The 16,566-nt window shown below is 34.6% G+C and overlaps 1 protein-coding gene and 1 long non-coding RNA gene across 2 annotated transcripts in view; both read right to left on the bottom strand.

Moving 5' to 3' along the window:
* LOC125677425 (uncharacterized) overlaps positions 1-16,566 on the bottom strand; it is a 46,968-nt gene that overhangs the window by 20,362 nt on the left and 10,040 nt on the right. The window contains exons 6-13 of the mRNA XM_048915484.2: positions 16,184-16,265; positions 13,570-13,696; positions 12,149-12,230; positions 11,458-11,649; positions 10,300-10,426; positions 9,781-9,897; positions 7,730-7,842; positions 6,818-6,942 (exon numbers count right to left, since the gene is read on the bottom strand). Of these exons, the coding sequence (XP_048771441.2) occupies positions 6,818-6,942; positions 7,730-7,842; positions 9,781-9,897; positions 10,300-10,426; positions 11,458-11,649; positions 12,149-12,230; positions 13,570-13,696; positions 16,184-16,265 (965 nt within the window). The remainder of the gene's footprint in view (positions 1-6,817; positions 6,943-7,729; positions 7,843-9,780; positions 9,898-10,299; positions 10,427-11,457; positions 11,650-12,148; positions 12,231-13,569; positions 13,697-16,183; positions 16,266-16,566) is intronic.
* Positions 685-6,007, bottom strand: LOC130052483 (uncharacterized). The gene is made up of 3 exons (XR_008800842.1): positions 5,039-6,007; positions 4,157-4,216; positions 685-2,252 (listed from the first exon to the last, which is right to left on the bottom strand). It is a non-coding gene; the product is annotated as an uncharacterized LOC130052483 (long non-coding RNA).

The raw sequence follows: 16,566 nt of genomic DNA, 5'->3' as shown, positions 1-16,566 counted from the left end.
GCTACATGAGTTGATTTAATTATTTTTTCTTGAAATTATTTCTAATGCATGTCAGCAACGTCTTGCATACCCATAAAGTCCAAAATAAGTCCTTTAAAAAAAGATACCCTCACTGGTTATTATAACATAACTTATAATAACAAGTGCATTTTGGTATTTTTTTAAAAGGGCTTATTTTGAATTATTTTGGACTTTATGGGTATGCAAGACGTTGTTGATATGCATTAGAAATATGTTCAAGAAAAAAATAATAAAATCAACTCATGTAGCTTATTTGAAGGGGGTGGGGGGGTGAACCCAAATACCTGCGAGATCATCAAAGATGTGCATGGGGTAGATATTACGAATATATAGGCTTATGCCTTCATGGCAAGCAGTTAAGAGGGTGTCCATTATGATATCAGGCAGAGGTCGGCACATGCTATCTCTCAGATTTTCATGAAACTTTGTGCACAGGTTCCTACTGACCCCAATATGAAATTTGCCAAATAAAAAGTTTCTATCATGTTTAGTTTGGGTTCGACATGGAAAAACAACTTTGAGATAATTTTCGGTGCAAAAAGGTCACGAAATATTGGAAAAAAGTGCTATGTTTGAACAGCTCTAAAATGTCATATAACTAAAAAATAGAGAAAAGCAATATTTTATATGTTAGATATACACTATATGCAATAACTAAGAGGGTTTTTGTGTGTATATTCATCCAATGAATGAATTTATTAATTGTTAAAATTGCACATATTTCACACCAATATATTTTACAAAATAATGATCAAAATATAAGATCTCACAAAACCCAATACAATGTCTCAAAAGAAATAAATTATGTATAACCAGAAACTTGAAGAGGTGTATTTCAAGTTACAAAAATAAATTCAGTGGGAAAATCAAGGTTTGATGGTGAAAAGTTGAACTGAAATCTCAAAATTTTCAATAAGTGCAAAGAGGTCAACTACTTAAATGAAGATTGTTGAACTACATAAATAGAAATAAATATGACGTAAATATAACAAATCAATGATTAAATGATTAAAATTCAAGAAAAATTACTAGAACATATGAACATTCAGAAATAAATTTCATGTCTTTGTATACATTCTATATAATAAAGGCAAAAAAAAATGCCTATGTAATTCATTGTATAAAATTTTATAATGTTGATTTTTAGAGGTCATTTCTGACACAGGATTTGAGATAATAGTCAATTAATTAATACACATATATGAAGTTAAAATTATCAGTAAATCAAATTTTAATAAATTGCCTATCATGAAGAATCTAAAATCATTCACTCACATTACAAACTTGACATTGGCAGATCCCGAGGGGGTTGGGGGGAGGGGTAGAAAACACCCTCTCCTTTTCTCTGGGACATCTAGATAGTTATTTAGCATTAACCAGAAATTTTTTGACTCTCTTGTAAAGCATTTCCCTTTGCATTCATGAAATATCATGCCATATTCCATTTTCTGCCTACATCAGATTGGCTGACTTGCTTTAATGCATGTTTACTCTGATGTTGAAATATATATTGACCACTTCCAGATACACAAAATGTTTGTTGAATTTTACCCAGTGACAGAAAATGTTCATAAAGTATCTTCAACTGATGCATAAAAGGTTACATGTAACTAGCAATCAATAATAAACATATTTACTTTATCAATTCATTGGATATGACCTAATGCAGATTTTAGATCATTTTTCTGGACCCCCCCTTTCAAATCACTGGAACTGTCTCTGTTTAACAAATGACAATAAACAAATCATGTCTTAATGCCTGGTACTTAGTAGCATGGTTTGCAAAGTAAGAGCTAGTACATATTTCTGACAATTGTTACAAACAAACTTTTCCCCTAGAAATTATGAAAATTGGCACTGAATTTATATTGATACATGTATATTAACAATTGATACATTTCACAGTGTGGAATCTTATTTTGCCACCCCACCACTCTTCTAATTTATGTATAATGCCATAGCAGTGTTTCTTTTGAATATTGGTTCACAAACAGGAATAAAATTTGTCACTTCAAAAATTGAAATATGCTGCAACCATAGAGTTAAAGTAGTGGTCATCATTTGATTATCTTTGTCAGCTGCAAAGTGTTTCTGTGAAATAACTGTCAACATATCTAGATTGAAGTGGAGCTATGAGTTCTGCAATTCCCCTTATAACTTCACAAGTCTTTTGTCTGTAGTAATTCTGTGTTCTCTCCAAAGCCTCTTCCTATCTTGGACTCAGCTGAGATCTAAATAACAACAGTTGTGTAAATTAATGGAAATAAAATGATGAACATGTTTAAATAGCACTGTAAGCAATGCACTAAGAAAGTCAAGATCATAGGTTTGATATAGTCACAAGGTCAAAGGTCATGATATAAAATAAATTCTGGTCATTAGGCATTTCATGTGAAACAAACTAACCCAATACCTTATCCCTCAAGATATAACAGATCTGGTAATAATGAATGTTTTTCAAAAGTAGGTCAACATGGTCAAAGTCAGAAGTTCAAGAGTAAAGCTCTTTTCATTAGTAATCTATAATATGTGAAATCTATATCAAAGCCCAATCCAAAGTGGCTGAGAAACTATATACCAATTTAAAGTTTTTGAAAATCATGCTAATTTAAAGACTAAGGTCAGGTACTAAATTAAAAGTCTGGTAATAAAGAATATACACATTTTGTATATCTTTATGTAAAATATCAATATAATAAAATCTGGGTTAAACTTCAAAACCAAGGTCACAATATCAAACAGCATGGTATCAAATGAAAGTTCTTGCCATAAGATATCTAAATACTAAACATAAAAGGCTAGACTACCTTATATATAGTTCAGGAGAATTGTCTACTGTAGGTTATATTTTGTTAAAAGTAGGCCAAACACAAAAGTAAAAAAAAAAATTGATATCAAAAGAAATGTCTTATTATAAGGAATAAAAATATGAAATATGAGAGCCTTATTACTAACATGAGCAAGTTCCAGACAGACATTGCGCCCCCCCCCCCCTAAATTGAAAGGATTTAGTGTGGCCCTGCTAACCTTGAAAAGAATTTGTTTTAATTTCCTGCATATTCCCACATCATACTTTGATCTCCTCCATACCCTAATTCTTTAGCCTCTGAATTGAACAAAATAAAATTTACACTACCTGAAGATCCTTGCTTATGAATATGACTAATCATTGATATACTCTTCTTGAGAAGAGGATTGTTAAAGATGTTTCCTTATATTATCCCTTATAAAACTTTGACCCCCTATTATAGCCTCATCCTACACCCAGGTCATGAATTGAACTAACTCCAATCTACACAACCTGGGAATGCTTGCATATTTTCATTACATTAAACGACCCCATCCTATTTTTGCCTTTTCATGATTATCTCCCTTCAAAGGGGGCATGACCTTTCATTTAAACGAAAATGAATCTCATTCAATTGGGTCAGTGGTTCTGGAGAAGATGAAAATGGGAAAAATTATTGCCACAATGATGACAACAGAATCCAGACACATATTTATGAGAAAAGCTCTCTTGAGCCTTCAGCTCAGGTGAGCTAAAAAAACAAAACAAACTATATATTCATTGATTCAAAAATTAAACCACATTCTGATTTCAAAACATCACCTCTGACTTATATATATATATATATACGAGCTAGTATTTGAAATTATCTAAACAAGAATTGTCTGAAGAGAGTTTAAAACTTGTCGAGTGGGTTAAAATCTTTGATAACAGTCATGAATTAAAAATGCATGTATGTGTTGTGTGTGGCATGGTGACATCACATAAAACTTCAATATGAAGGGTCAAGGTCGTAAGGTAAAAATGTTACTATCATATGACATGAAGGAAAACACATTTCTGAAATATCCAACCCCCATCTCTAACCATTCTTATGTTATTGTCAAAGTTAAAGTTTTTATATTCTACATGTATGTCTGTCAAGTGAGTCAAAACAAAAGGATTGTGACATCATGACATTGGATGCTTTTGGTCAGGATTTGTCTCAAGAAATATACATGTCAAATGTGGAATTAAGCTCTTATCTGTAATAGTTCTAAACTTACATAATTTATGAATTATGACAAGGTCAGATGTACCATGTTCTGAATTTAAAATCTTTTGATTGAAATAAATAAATATACTCACTGATACAGTCTGATAATTGGCTTGCAGTAGGGGTGATTTGACTATAATTATTTTCCAAATCTGTAATGAAATGGGCGTTGTATTCATTATAAGCTTTGGTAATTGGTATATACATGTATGTCACACTAATACACTTTAGTACCTGTGTGCATGCAAATAAATCATCAGATTTTGTGTCACGTTAAACCATCTGAATTTTATAATCCATTCAGCTTAAATTTAGAGAAATTAATGATATACATCAACCTGTAACACACACCCCACCCCCACCCATATAATGGTTCTTATAGTTGCATAATTACATGAATAAATATATATCATTATTTTTTTTATATTTGTTATTCGGTTTTTGTCACATACATACATGTACATATACTACCCTCTCACACTGATTCATTCATCCTTTAATAGTTATTAAATCTAGGAATCCAAAAAACGAACACATGTGAAAAGTAGCTAGTAAAAAAAAAATCAGTCAAAAATAATCTGATATAATTTTAATATATATTATTTTTTATGCATGCATGCTGATATGTACATAGCTTGCAGGACAATAAACACTTTTCACCACTTTCATCTTGTTTTTGTGTGATTCTATTGTTTCTTAATTCAATGATTTGTGGATAAACATTGTGTTGTAGTGCAGATTTTAAAAATCCCTACATTAACAACAACAACACCCCCCCCTCCCCACACCGATTGATTTAATGTTGTTTTTACTGTGGGGATTTATCATTTTAATCATTATTATTTTAAAAAGAATCATTTCATCAAATGAATTGTTTGCATTGACACATCATGAGAACTTGCATCAAAATTGTCTAGCAATCAAAGACAGTTTTCAAAGAAAAATAACAGAGAAAATTCGACATTTATACTTACCACTTCCAACGGGAACAAATATTTCCCTTGAAACATTGAAGTTTACTGCTCTGTCTGCTTTACACTTTCCTTTGTGTAGTAGATAACAACAATTGGTGGTGGTTGCCTCCAGTAAATCCCCAAAGAATCGCAATGACCTCGGCATACTAGTAAGCATCTGCACCGTGCACGATAGTTTAAACAGTTAAACTTTTACGTCGAATTCGAAGTAGATCTACCCCGATCTGTACAGCAGGGGGTCAATCTCGGATGAATATTACACGCAGTTCCAACTTTAAAATATCTTGAATATCCACTTATGTCTTTTGAACAATTATTAAGGGTTGACAAGTCCCTAAAATAAGGACCACTCCTAGAAAAACTTCACGTTTCTATCACTTGTCAGCCATATCTGTTTACCCACGAAACTTTAATAAGGTCCGGGCTGAATATTTATTTTTCACCATCAAATTTAAAAAAAAAAATTAATTCCACGTTTACACTTGATAAACAAATCGAGATAAGTGAAAAATGTTCTAAATAAATACTGTTTTCTTCGAAAATTACAATTTATGCAAGTTTCGGATCATTTTACATTTTTTTACGCCAAGGGAGGTAACTCAAATTACTGGTTTTTTGGCTACTTCTGTCAGTAAATGCTCAACAACAGCATTGTTTCCCAGCAATTTGATTGTTTCATCTTAATTATTAAGGAATTTCCTTCAAATATTGTTTATACTTTCTGGACAAATTTTATTGTATTGGGTATTATTTAACTTTACAAAATGATCATTTTCTATAGATTATATAGTGTCCTCGAATTTATGAAATAGGCCAAGTTTTGGCATCTAACAATGTTTTTTGTGAAATTCACTTTACATACGATAAAATTGGCGTATGACCTTAACTTTTATTGGGTATGAATAAAATTTTGGGGAATTGCATGTGCCAGCCGTATTATAGCTACTGCCTGATATCTCCGTGGACGGCCTCTTAATTACACTAATGCGACGGGGAGATGTGAAAAAAATTTATTTTTCAAAATTCCCGACTCAACCAAGTCTTTTGAAAAGAAAAGACTACGTAAACTGTGGATCCATCATTTACGTAATGACAAGTTGAGGTTCGAGACTTTTGTATGAAGAACGTGTACCGTCTGCCTTGTCTGCCACTCGACTGAACGTCTTCTCAAGTTCTTCTTGCGAAAGAACGGACTCTTGAAAATCTCTACGGCTTCAAACTTAACTGTTCGTAACTTGTCATGTTTACAGTGCTGCTGATGAAATAAACCGGAATGGACGGTGTGACGTCATAAATTAAACTTCAATGGCCACTTTCTTAGCGGCGGGTAATTTAAAATACATGATATATTAATATTGATTTAATTGCTAAGCAAGGATTTTTGTAGTTAAAGACTGTCAATTACGATATCAGTAAGTGATACTTTATTCATCAAAGCAACTATGTGGTTAGGGTTGCCTTTCCCTTTAAGGATTATTTCCCTGATACATAGCTCTGATCTTTGGACGAAATTGGCTCACGTCTTTGACACTCTGTTTTTCCGTTTAGTTCTGACAAGTTGATTGTTATTTCGGATTTCCAAAATGTTGGCTTGAGCATCTCTGAAGAGACATTGTTTGACGAAATGCACACCTGGTGCATCAAAATTGGTACCGTATAAGTTTTATATTATTGATATACCATATCTCTTGTCACCTCGGAAAAATACCTTATGCCTGGTTATCTAGGGAGGTTGGACTCAATATGTGGCTTTTATGGGAGGTTGTACTTATTAGATACCTTATGCCTGGCTGTCCCGGGAGGTTGTACTGTATTTCCAGCCAATGATAACATCGCAGTGTGTCCGGGTTATAAGCCATGTGGAGACCGTCTATGGTCATCTTAATGATGTAACCCAGAGGACCCTATATATTTTTTTTTGGAAAAATGAAGTCAAGTAATGAAGATCAGTTACCTTATTTGTCGACATACACGAAGAAGATTAAGTAAGTGATGAAGGTTAACTTCCGGTTCACTGCTGTTCTTTTTTTCTTTTTATGTACATGTAAGTGAAGAAAAGTTAAGATAGATATTTTGTGACGAGTGGGTAAACACAAAAAAAGAAGAAAAACTCACTCAGGTTGATTGAACCATTGAACAAATAATAATATTGACGGACTGAAATTTGATTTTACTATATATTAACTTGCGCATTATCATTGATGCATGGAAGGGATGTAAAATCCAGTATCATTCACCACGTCTATATTATGGTGTCATGAATGCAGTAAACTTCCAATATAATATTTGATTTATACGATAAAAGTGTCGCGTCTGCTAACAGTACACGAGGCAATGGACGAGGGGGATCACTTGATTCGCAGGCCATGATATGATGGGCATACAATTTTTACTATTTGGACGACGTTATATACAAACTTAAAAAGCATTGTTTTCTAGAATCCATGTTTCTAGTGTTGTATCCAAACTTTATTTATACATATCAAACAACACATTGTCGTCAATATATCATATATGAAAACAATCATTTCCTTTTAGGTCTTTAAATGTGAGGTGAAATGGGGAAAAAATCAACTTTATACGGCAATATTGTGTACGTCTAGTTTAACAACTTCCATCGAAATGATAGTTATATTGTTTATAAATCCTAACATGGTCATACAGTGTACCTCTATTGTCTTTTTTTCTTACCTTTACAACCCATCTACAGATTTTCCCCTGACCAGTTTGATCCGGATAATTAGGAGATGTGACAGATGCCTCCAGTACACCATATTCCTCCAAATCGATATAACCACCGCAATCTGAAAGCAACAAGGAACATATTTGTGTTCAACCTACAACATTATTGACCACCTAACGCCAACTCCTGTGCATCAAAGTACCCCAACGGAAATAAGCTTTCGAGCTTTCATGGGCCATCCTTGGTATATATTTCAAAAATTCAAAACATGAAAATAATTGAAGCTTTGAAAACACATGTTGATGAAATTTGCATAGGCTTTACTATTGTTGAATGGGCATTGTCGCCATATTTTTTCCTTACACTGCTACTTGTTCTTGCATTATGGACTATGACCGGATCTGCATTGTACCAGCCGAGATTTAGGCATAAATATATGTAACTAACTTTAGATGAAGAACTATCAATTTTGGCCTGATTGCACTCATATTGAAACTGCCACAACCTTTATTATAAATCTAGACTTAACCATGGCTCTGGCAATTGCAGTTGTTATTGTTCTTCATTAGGCCCATGTCCACCATAACAATGTGACCGGTGACAATAATGGACCTTAGTATAGAGGCATCTATCATCACTGAAAGTGTTAACACCCAATATTTAACCGTTTAAAAGAAAACACCTGAAGAAAATATCTTTAAATAAACGGAAATGGGACATATCTCACGAATGGATGTGAATCTTTATAGTTTGACTGGCCAGTCAAAATCAGTGTGCAGAGAACAGCCTAGCAATCGCATGAAAAACGTCAGACAGCATTTTACCCAATGATAGATTGTATTGGCAAACTAGATCATTATACGACCATATAATTTATGAAATGCTGATTTTAAACAAGACTGTTGAAACCCCTGCAACATCAGCTTGTTTGTAAGTAACCTGCTTCTATTTAAAAACTGATCTTACACGCAGAACAAGCTCTTGCTTATCGAATCAGCTAAAATATATAAACACCATATGCAGGTGATAATGGAGTGTTGCTAAATAGATAAGGAAAGTTAATGATGGAGAAGCTGAACTCACCCCATATGTCAGAAAATGGAGTTGTTAGTTTGCCGTTGATATCCATTTTCAATACAATATTAATACGATGCAAACGTGGAAGACTTTATGGTGTCTTTTATCTCGAATTTACAAGGGTATATCGAATCGACATATGAATAAAAAATTACAATAACCTCATTTTCATTGCAGTTTATATTTCACTAGTTTTGCTAGAGACTGATATACACCACACTGTAGTGCAAGTAACCTACCTTTGAAATTATTCTTTGGATAAATAAGGTCATCACAACTGATTTAGAAAACACATCTTAACTATTTGTTTGTTCTACTTCCTATTGATAGTTTCTTTCATCATGAGAGGTCAGCAATGTAAGTTACGAAGCTATCGCTCAAAAGATAAGATTCAATGAGTGCACGTTGTATGTACTTCTCTTATGCTTTCCTCTTTATGACTGTTAAGATAATTCCTTATTTCTGCTTGTTATTCTGAGCGATATGAAATCTAATGGATATAAGCTATCTAGCCGTAGAATATCTACTTGATAAACTGCTTTACATATCATATATTATTATCATTATGATATTATTATGATACCAGTAGCATTTATATAGCGCCAGGTATAAATAAAATTAATCTAAAGCGCGTTAACATTAAAATTATAATAAAAATATACAACATTCAACTGAGATATATACTTCACAATCATCTCGATTATGAATTATATATCTACCTAAAGTCCAAGCCGTAGCATTTCCGTGTCTCAGACGTAAATATAGAAAGTGGTGGCTCCTTTGCCAGAAATGAGAATCACGGATCTTTTAGATTTAATCTTAAAATACCTTGTCGCTACATGCATTGCCGAGTTAAAGAACAATCGCTGTGACGGTCCTTCCTGCCTAAATTTGTGGTACTTCACCCACAATTGGTGACATCCCCGTATGACTGAAAAACCCTTGAATGGGTGTAAAAACATAGTGATATACATGTACTCACCCTGATCTGTGACAATCGTTTGACATAAATCTCCAGTGAATCCAGTCGGACAGGTACACTGACAGTTGATATTGACATATCCGGAGTTCTGACAGACAGGGGGCGCTGTACAATGGGCTAAAATACAAAATAATGAAGATAATACTCAGCAGTTGTTCTGGCTTTTAAGTGAATGTGCATGGTCACACATCTACAGCAGTCACAAGTCATCTGACAGACGGGTGACATTATACAGTGAGTTAAAGGAATATTAACAATGTTTAAGTTGTACTGTCGCCCAACGTTTTTCATCACCATTCGTTATGTGTTAGTATGTAGTGGGATAACTAAGGATGATCGCTATCGTGTACTCTTCCATAGCATATTTCCATCCCAATTAACACATTCTGAATTTGTAAATGCGTTGAACACGGCACGCACGATATTCGATATTTTATTTTAGTTACGGTAGACATTTCATCGGTATACTTTCAAGGTTCTGCTATAAACTATACGATCCTTGGAGTAAGAATTTCTTACATGTGCACCCATACTGATCCAAAACATCCTTCAAATCATAGAAAGAGAAGACGTGATCATCCGGGTACTCCAGGAATCTCAGGTTTTCGTCTCTCAGTTCTATTGTAGGATTTCCATTTCCAAAATCCTGAAAATAAAAGAATAGTACGATAAGGTGAATGTAACAAACAGCGACGTCCATCTGTTGTAGAAAAAGAAACAAGTCAAGCGCGAGAGTTTCATATTACCACTATCTACCGTGTGGTAGACATAACTTATCCACAGTATACCATTAACACCGATAAATAAATTTGATTAAAACCTTGCATGAAAGAGAGTTGGACAAACACGACCTCGAGGATATACCAGAGGTGGGATCTGGTGCCCTTAAGGGGTAATCATCGCCTGTCGACCTATATCTTGATCAAACACACGGAGTTATCCGTAGTTAAAATCAGTGTTGCAAGAACGGCCTAGCAATCGGTATGAAACACATCAGAGAACATTTGACCCAATCATAGGATTGCATTGGCAATGTTATAAGGATCATAAAATTTGCGAAATGCTGACTGATATATCATGACTGATCCAGGGTTCCGTGTTTCCCAACTGTCTATTTTGTATCCCTATAGGAGGTATGAAATTTATCACTGCTCGTTATCTTCACCTTTTATGTAGCAGTTATGAGATTGATCACTGTACTTTATGATCACCTGAATATATTGCTGTGCATCTGATAGCTTCATTAAGAGGTTGTTTTGTTTTGTTTTTTTTTTGTTTTTTTTTTTTACATTCAATGAACTTGTAGATATTTTTCCTCCAGTCCAAAGGGGGTGTTTTGTTACCATTGTCCAGCATATACATTAAAACCATTCCTTGTTTTAACGAGCACTAATTTATTACATCCCAACTATTAAATCTGTCTGGATGTGATAGTATACTCGTTATGATAGTTCTCGTTTCAGCGGGGATCAACGTTACACAGAAGCTAAAAAAAATGTTCATAAGAGAAGGGAAATGAAATCCGATAAGCATTAATCAGACCGTGCAATGGGGTACCATAAAGCTTACTGTAGTGATCAAAAGTAAAACATTTTTTGGCACTTCCACAGCATAAACGATATCTAATGTACAGTGTGTTATCTGAAGTTTAGCGAATTCGTCATAAACGTATCTTACCGTCAACCCGTATTGCAGTACGCTTCCAAAGTCATACGGGTTACGATTGTATGTCATTCGTCGATAAAAGTTGTACTCAGTTCCCGGATTGATGTTTTCCCATTGAATATTGACATATCGATCCCGATCCTTTCGCGATTGTTCGTGCCTTTGTCCGAGTCTGTGTAGCATTTCATGTACAGCTATCCTCACCTATAACAAATCAACGAAATCGCAATAATCCTTATAACCAATGAAAAATAATTAATGTAATCGCTAACCTGACATATAACAAATCATAATAGTTTAAATAAATCGCAATCATCCGTATAACCAATGGAAATTAGCAAATAACAGCGCATTCACAACCATTTATCACAATAGTTTAATCCCAAACACCACTTGCAACCAATGTAAATATGTGAATTTAATTGCTATCCTGCCAATCAGAATTTGTGAATGAAAAAAATAATTCAGTGTACAAAATCATGTTCCCTTTCTTTTTCCTCTAATACATGGTTCAAATACGAAATTTCCAAATAATATATCACTATCCAAAGCAGTTTCCCAAACACATCATATATTGCAGGTCATTTTTTTTTTATATATGTGGCTTACGTCACTCTGTATTAGAAGATGTATTTTATTTACAAATTTAATTCCAAAACAAGTATTATGTGAAGAGAAACAAGTGTCCCCCCGCTTTACTTACTGATCCACATCCAGGTTCCGCCAGGGTAATATGGTGTTCATCATCGCCATAAAAACCCAGTCCTGAACTACATCCACCCCCGCTAAAATACAATTTGAGTCATTGATTTTCATTGAAGAATGCCAAATTGATAATAGCTAAATCTTGAAGACATCGAATGGTTATCAATGCTTTAAATGAAAAGTGAAGATAATGAACATGGATTAATCTTATAACCCCTATAAACAATAATAAATAGAGCGTTGGACAAACACGAACGTCTGGATACAATAGAGGTGAGACCAGGTGCCGTTTCAATTAAAGGGTAAAGGTATATAGAGAGCAAGTTTCATGACTGTTTAGTTTAATTTTCTACTTGTAAAACATAAAGTATTCGGTATGATATCCATGATTTTGACTGCGGATAACTCCGTTTACCTGATCAGGATATGGGGCTCACGGCGGGTGTGACTGGTCAACAGGGGATGTTTACTCCTCCTAGGCACCTGATCCCAGCTCTGGTGTGTCCAGGGGTCCGTGTTTGCCCAACTATCTAATTTGTATTGCTTGTAGGAGTTATGAGATTGATCACTGTTCGTTATCTTCACCTTGCATCCAGAAAGGTAATCCTAATCTAACTTTTCTTTAGCATTGTCCTGTCTACCAAGTTAGCTATCAGAACAATGGAATGAAAATATCATCTGGCTTACCCACCTCTCTATTTTGTATTGCTTAGAGGATATATGAAATTGATCATTGTTCGTTATTTTTACCTTTTGATATTCTAACAATATTCAGTAAAGTGACAAGACGAATATACCATTTATTATCATTTTCAGTGTGATAAGAGTTATCCGACGTTTATGATAGTGTGGAAAGTTACAACATCTGTATACCGTTTAAATCGTTTATAAATGAATTAGTAAATGTTTATTTGGTATATACATACCATACATACACACATATATACATAAATACCAAGGATAACCCATAAAAGCTCTAAAGATTATTTCCAATGGGGTGCTTTGATGCGCGGATGTTTGCGAGAGGGGATCATTTAGGTGGGAGGAAACTCACAGGTCCGAGCGGACGACCGATATACCCTCTCACCTACAACCGCTGTCGATCACAGGGATCGATTGATCGATTGATTGAATATTGCTTAACTTCCTGCCGAGAATATTTCACTCATATAGAGACGTCACCAATGCCGGTGAAGGGCTGCAAAATTTAGGTCTTTGCTCGACGCTTATGGCCATTGAATATGGAGGTATCTTTATCGTGTCATACTTGCTGTGACAAGGGACCTCGAGTTCCACGCATTAGTCCTAAATGCAATACAAAATCCATAAATCTAGCCCCAGCTTCAATACGTAGAGTTATGAATGGTTTCCTGATTTGGTACGACAAATACATAATACAGTTCCTGATTGCATACGTACTTTAGAACACGAACGTATCCCGTGTGGCCAACTTCTGTCTCCACTTCCGTTGACTTTGGCTTCCATCGAATACAGGTCAGGTTATCAAATAACTCAACACCCTTCAAAAATGATTCTCTGTTTGCCACTGAAACGAAAGTGGGTAAATAAATTCTAAAATTGTATAAATCGTATATGCACACTTGCATCTCTTACCGACATAGACTGGTATTCTATTTTTTTTTAATGCAGCACAGGGAGTTTACTATATTTTGTTATGCTTATTATTTAATCGTTCATATACACTCTGATGTGTAGTTAATAGAACGTACTTTTCATTATCATGTCATTGGAAATATCAATGCACTTCCATTGTTTTTGCCTCTGTAAAGCACTTTTGACAAAAGTGAAATATAATTGATCATAGATACAGGGCAACAACGCTCACCATTGTCATATGTCATTAAGCTGTCCTTTAGTAAATTGATCATTGGTGATACGGATATAAGCTTTCATAATAAGGGAATGCGTAGCTTAATACTAACCTCGCCTGTGATTAAACTCACCATTTACGACTAACCACTCAGGTTTATTAATCGTGTGATGTTTTCAGCTTCTACATTGTCAACTGACTATGTCTATGAAACAATATTACATCATTTGGAGTTTATGTCTGAATCGATACGCGAGAGCATGTTCTCTGTTTGAAAATTTTTAAAATCCAATAAGAGTTCTGACAAATAGTTTGAGTTACAGCGAATACCAAAACAGAAGTTTCGTTTAAAGTCAGTTATAATGAAACACTGTGAGTCATTAGGTCGATTGGTGTTTCGTGCTAAATGGTACGCCGTTATTACAAACCTATTTTGACTTCGATATACTCAGTTTGCCTGGTCAAAATATAGGAGTCAGGGTGCGTGTGACCGGTAAACAGGGAATCCTTACTCCTCCTGATCCCAACTCTGACGTGTTCAAGGATTCGTGTTTTTCCTACTTTATTTTTTTTTAATTATTGATGCGATTAATAGATTGATCATTGTTTGTTATCTTCACCCTCCTCCTGCACTAGAGCGGTGCGTAAATCCATCCGAGGCAGATGTCTGTGTACAGGATGATTACGTGGAAATAACGAACAGTGGTCATGAAGAGTGAAGATGACGAATAGTGATCAATCTCATAACTCCTATAATCAATACAAAATAGACAGCTGGGCAAACACGGATCCCTGAAAACACCAGAGGTGGGATCAGGTACCTACGAGAAGTAAGCATCTCCTATCGACCGGTGACACCCGCGGTTAGCCCTATATTTTGATCACGTAAACGTAGCTATCTATAGTCAAAATCTATATGCCAAGAACGGTTTAACAGTCAAGTAATATAACTCTTATAGAAAAAAGAAAATTAAGAGTAAGACAAATGAAAGGAGAAGATAACGAACAGTGATCAATGTCATAACTCATACAAACAAAAAGACATACCATGGCTATTCCAATTTAGGGGTCAGTTGCCTAGCAGAAATTTGTGTCCAATGTAGACAGTTCAAACCCACCGTGAGCCCTATATCTGATCAGCTAAGCAGAGTAGTTGAAATGAAATGTGTAAAGAATGGCGTAACATTTGGTATGAAATGCGTCAGCGGATATCCAAACCAATGATAAGTTGTATTGGTGATCATTATAACCACCATTAAATTAAGGTAATGCTGACTTGTAAAAAAAACACGTTGAAATAACCGTAACATCAACTTATTTACCGATAGCCGGACTCGATTTAAAATTGATCCTATGCAGAACACTGTTACGTATCGAATTAGTTGAGAGGCATATACACCATATGCAGGTGATAATGGAATATTGATGCATAAAGATGGGGATCTGCAGTTTTTTCGTTTGTCATAAAGTTGAGTTTTTGCTTTGCCATTAACATCTATGCTCAATAAAGTATCAAAGTATAAATAAAAATGATTATTGTTAGTAGAGAAAACGTCGTCGATATTTGCTACATATAAATGTCAAAGTGAAGGCCATAGAAGGATTTTTTTCTTCCCATGTAGGTTTTAAATAAATAATTCCTGAAGATATAAAAACATGCCAGCTATTTAAGGAGCACAATACGTGCCCATGGGAATTCCAACAGACTGTTGCAGGACTTGATCACCAAAGACTACGTAGGTGTTGTCAATGAAGAAATCCAGCATATTTTAATATCAACTACAGAATGCTTGTATAAAGAATTAGAGTAGTGTTTAGCAAAGTATTTTAATGACTGATCACAGATATGACTATTTCTATGCAAGGTGAAGATAACGATCAATCTCAAAACTCCTACAAGCAATACAAAATAGATAGTTGGGCAAACACGGACCCCTGGACACACCAGAGGTGGGATCAGGTGACTAGGAGGAGTAAGCATCCCCTGTTGACCTTTATTGAGTGTAAATAACACATACTTGAACAGACCTGAATGACCTTATTCACAGATGCTTTGTGTGATATAAATTGGCCTTGTTGTTGGTAGGAAAAGTTTAACAATGCTTAGCTCAAATAAGGCATCCGAAAGAAAAAAAATGAATCAAAAGAATGCAGATTTTCAAGCAATATTGAAATTTTCAGTAAGAAAAGAAATACATATACCTAGATCTGCATCAAATATATATGGGACGATACCCCTTGGCCAATTCTGTGTACCTGGTCCAAAATTCCTCTTTCGTCGTTTCTTAATACAAAAACGATTAGATACATTATACACAAAAGAATGATTTGATATATAATTTGCTAGAAATGCATGACAATGCCAAAAAATCAACAATAGGACCAACAAACAGCGTCACTGCTGACTTTTATCGACAAAATTACATAGAGGATGAGTTTCTACGTTTCCGTGAAAAGTGAAGATACATGCATCGAACAGTGATTAACGTATTTCGAAGTTCGGAAGAAAACGTGTTCCTTCGTTCCAACCTACTTGACTACTATTTACTCCATAATAGGTTTTGGTATTTTTGTTGAAATTAGCC

Source organism: Ostrea edulis, chromosome 3 (assembly GCF_947568905.1).
Source record: "Ostrea edulis chromosome 3, xbOstEdul1.1, whole genome shotgun sequence".
NCBI lineage: Eukaryota > Metazoa > Mollusca > Bivalvia > Ostreida > Ostreidae > Ostrea > Ostrea edulis.
This window is presented reverse-complemented; position numbering and strand designations above follow the sequence as displayed.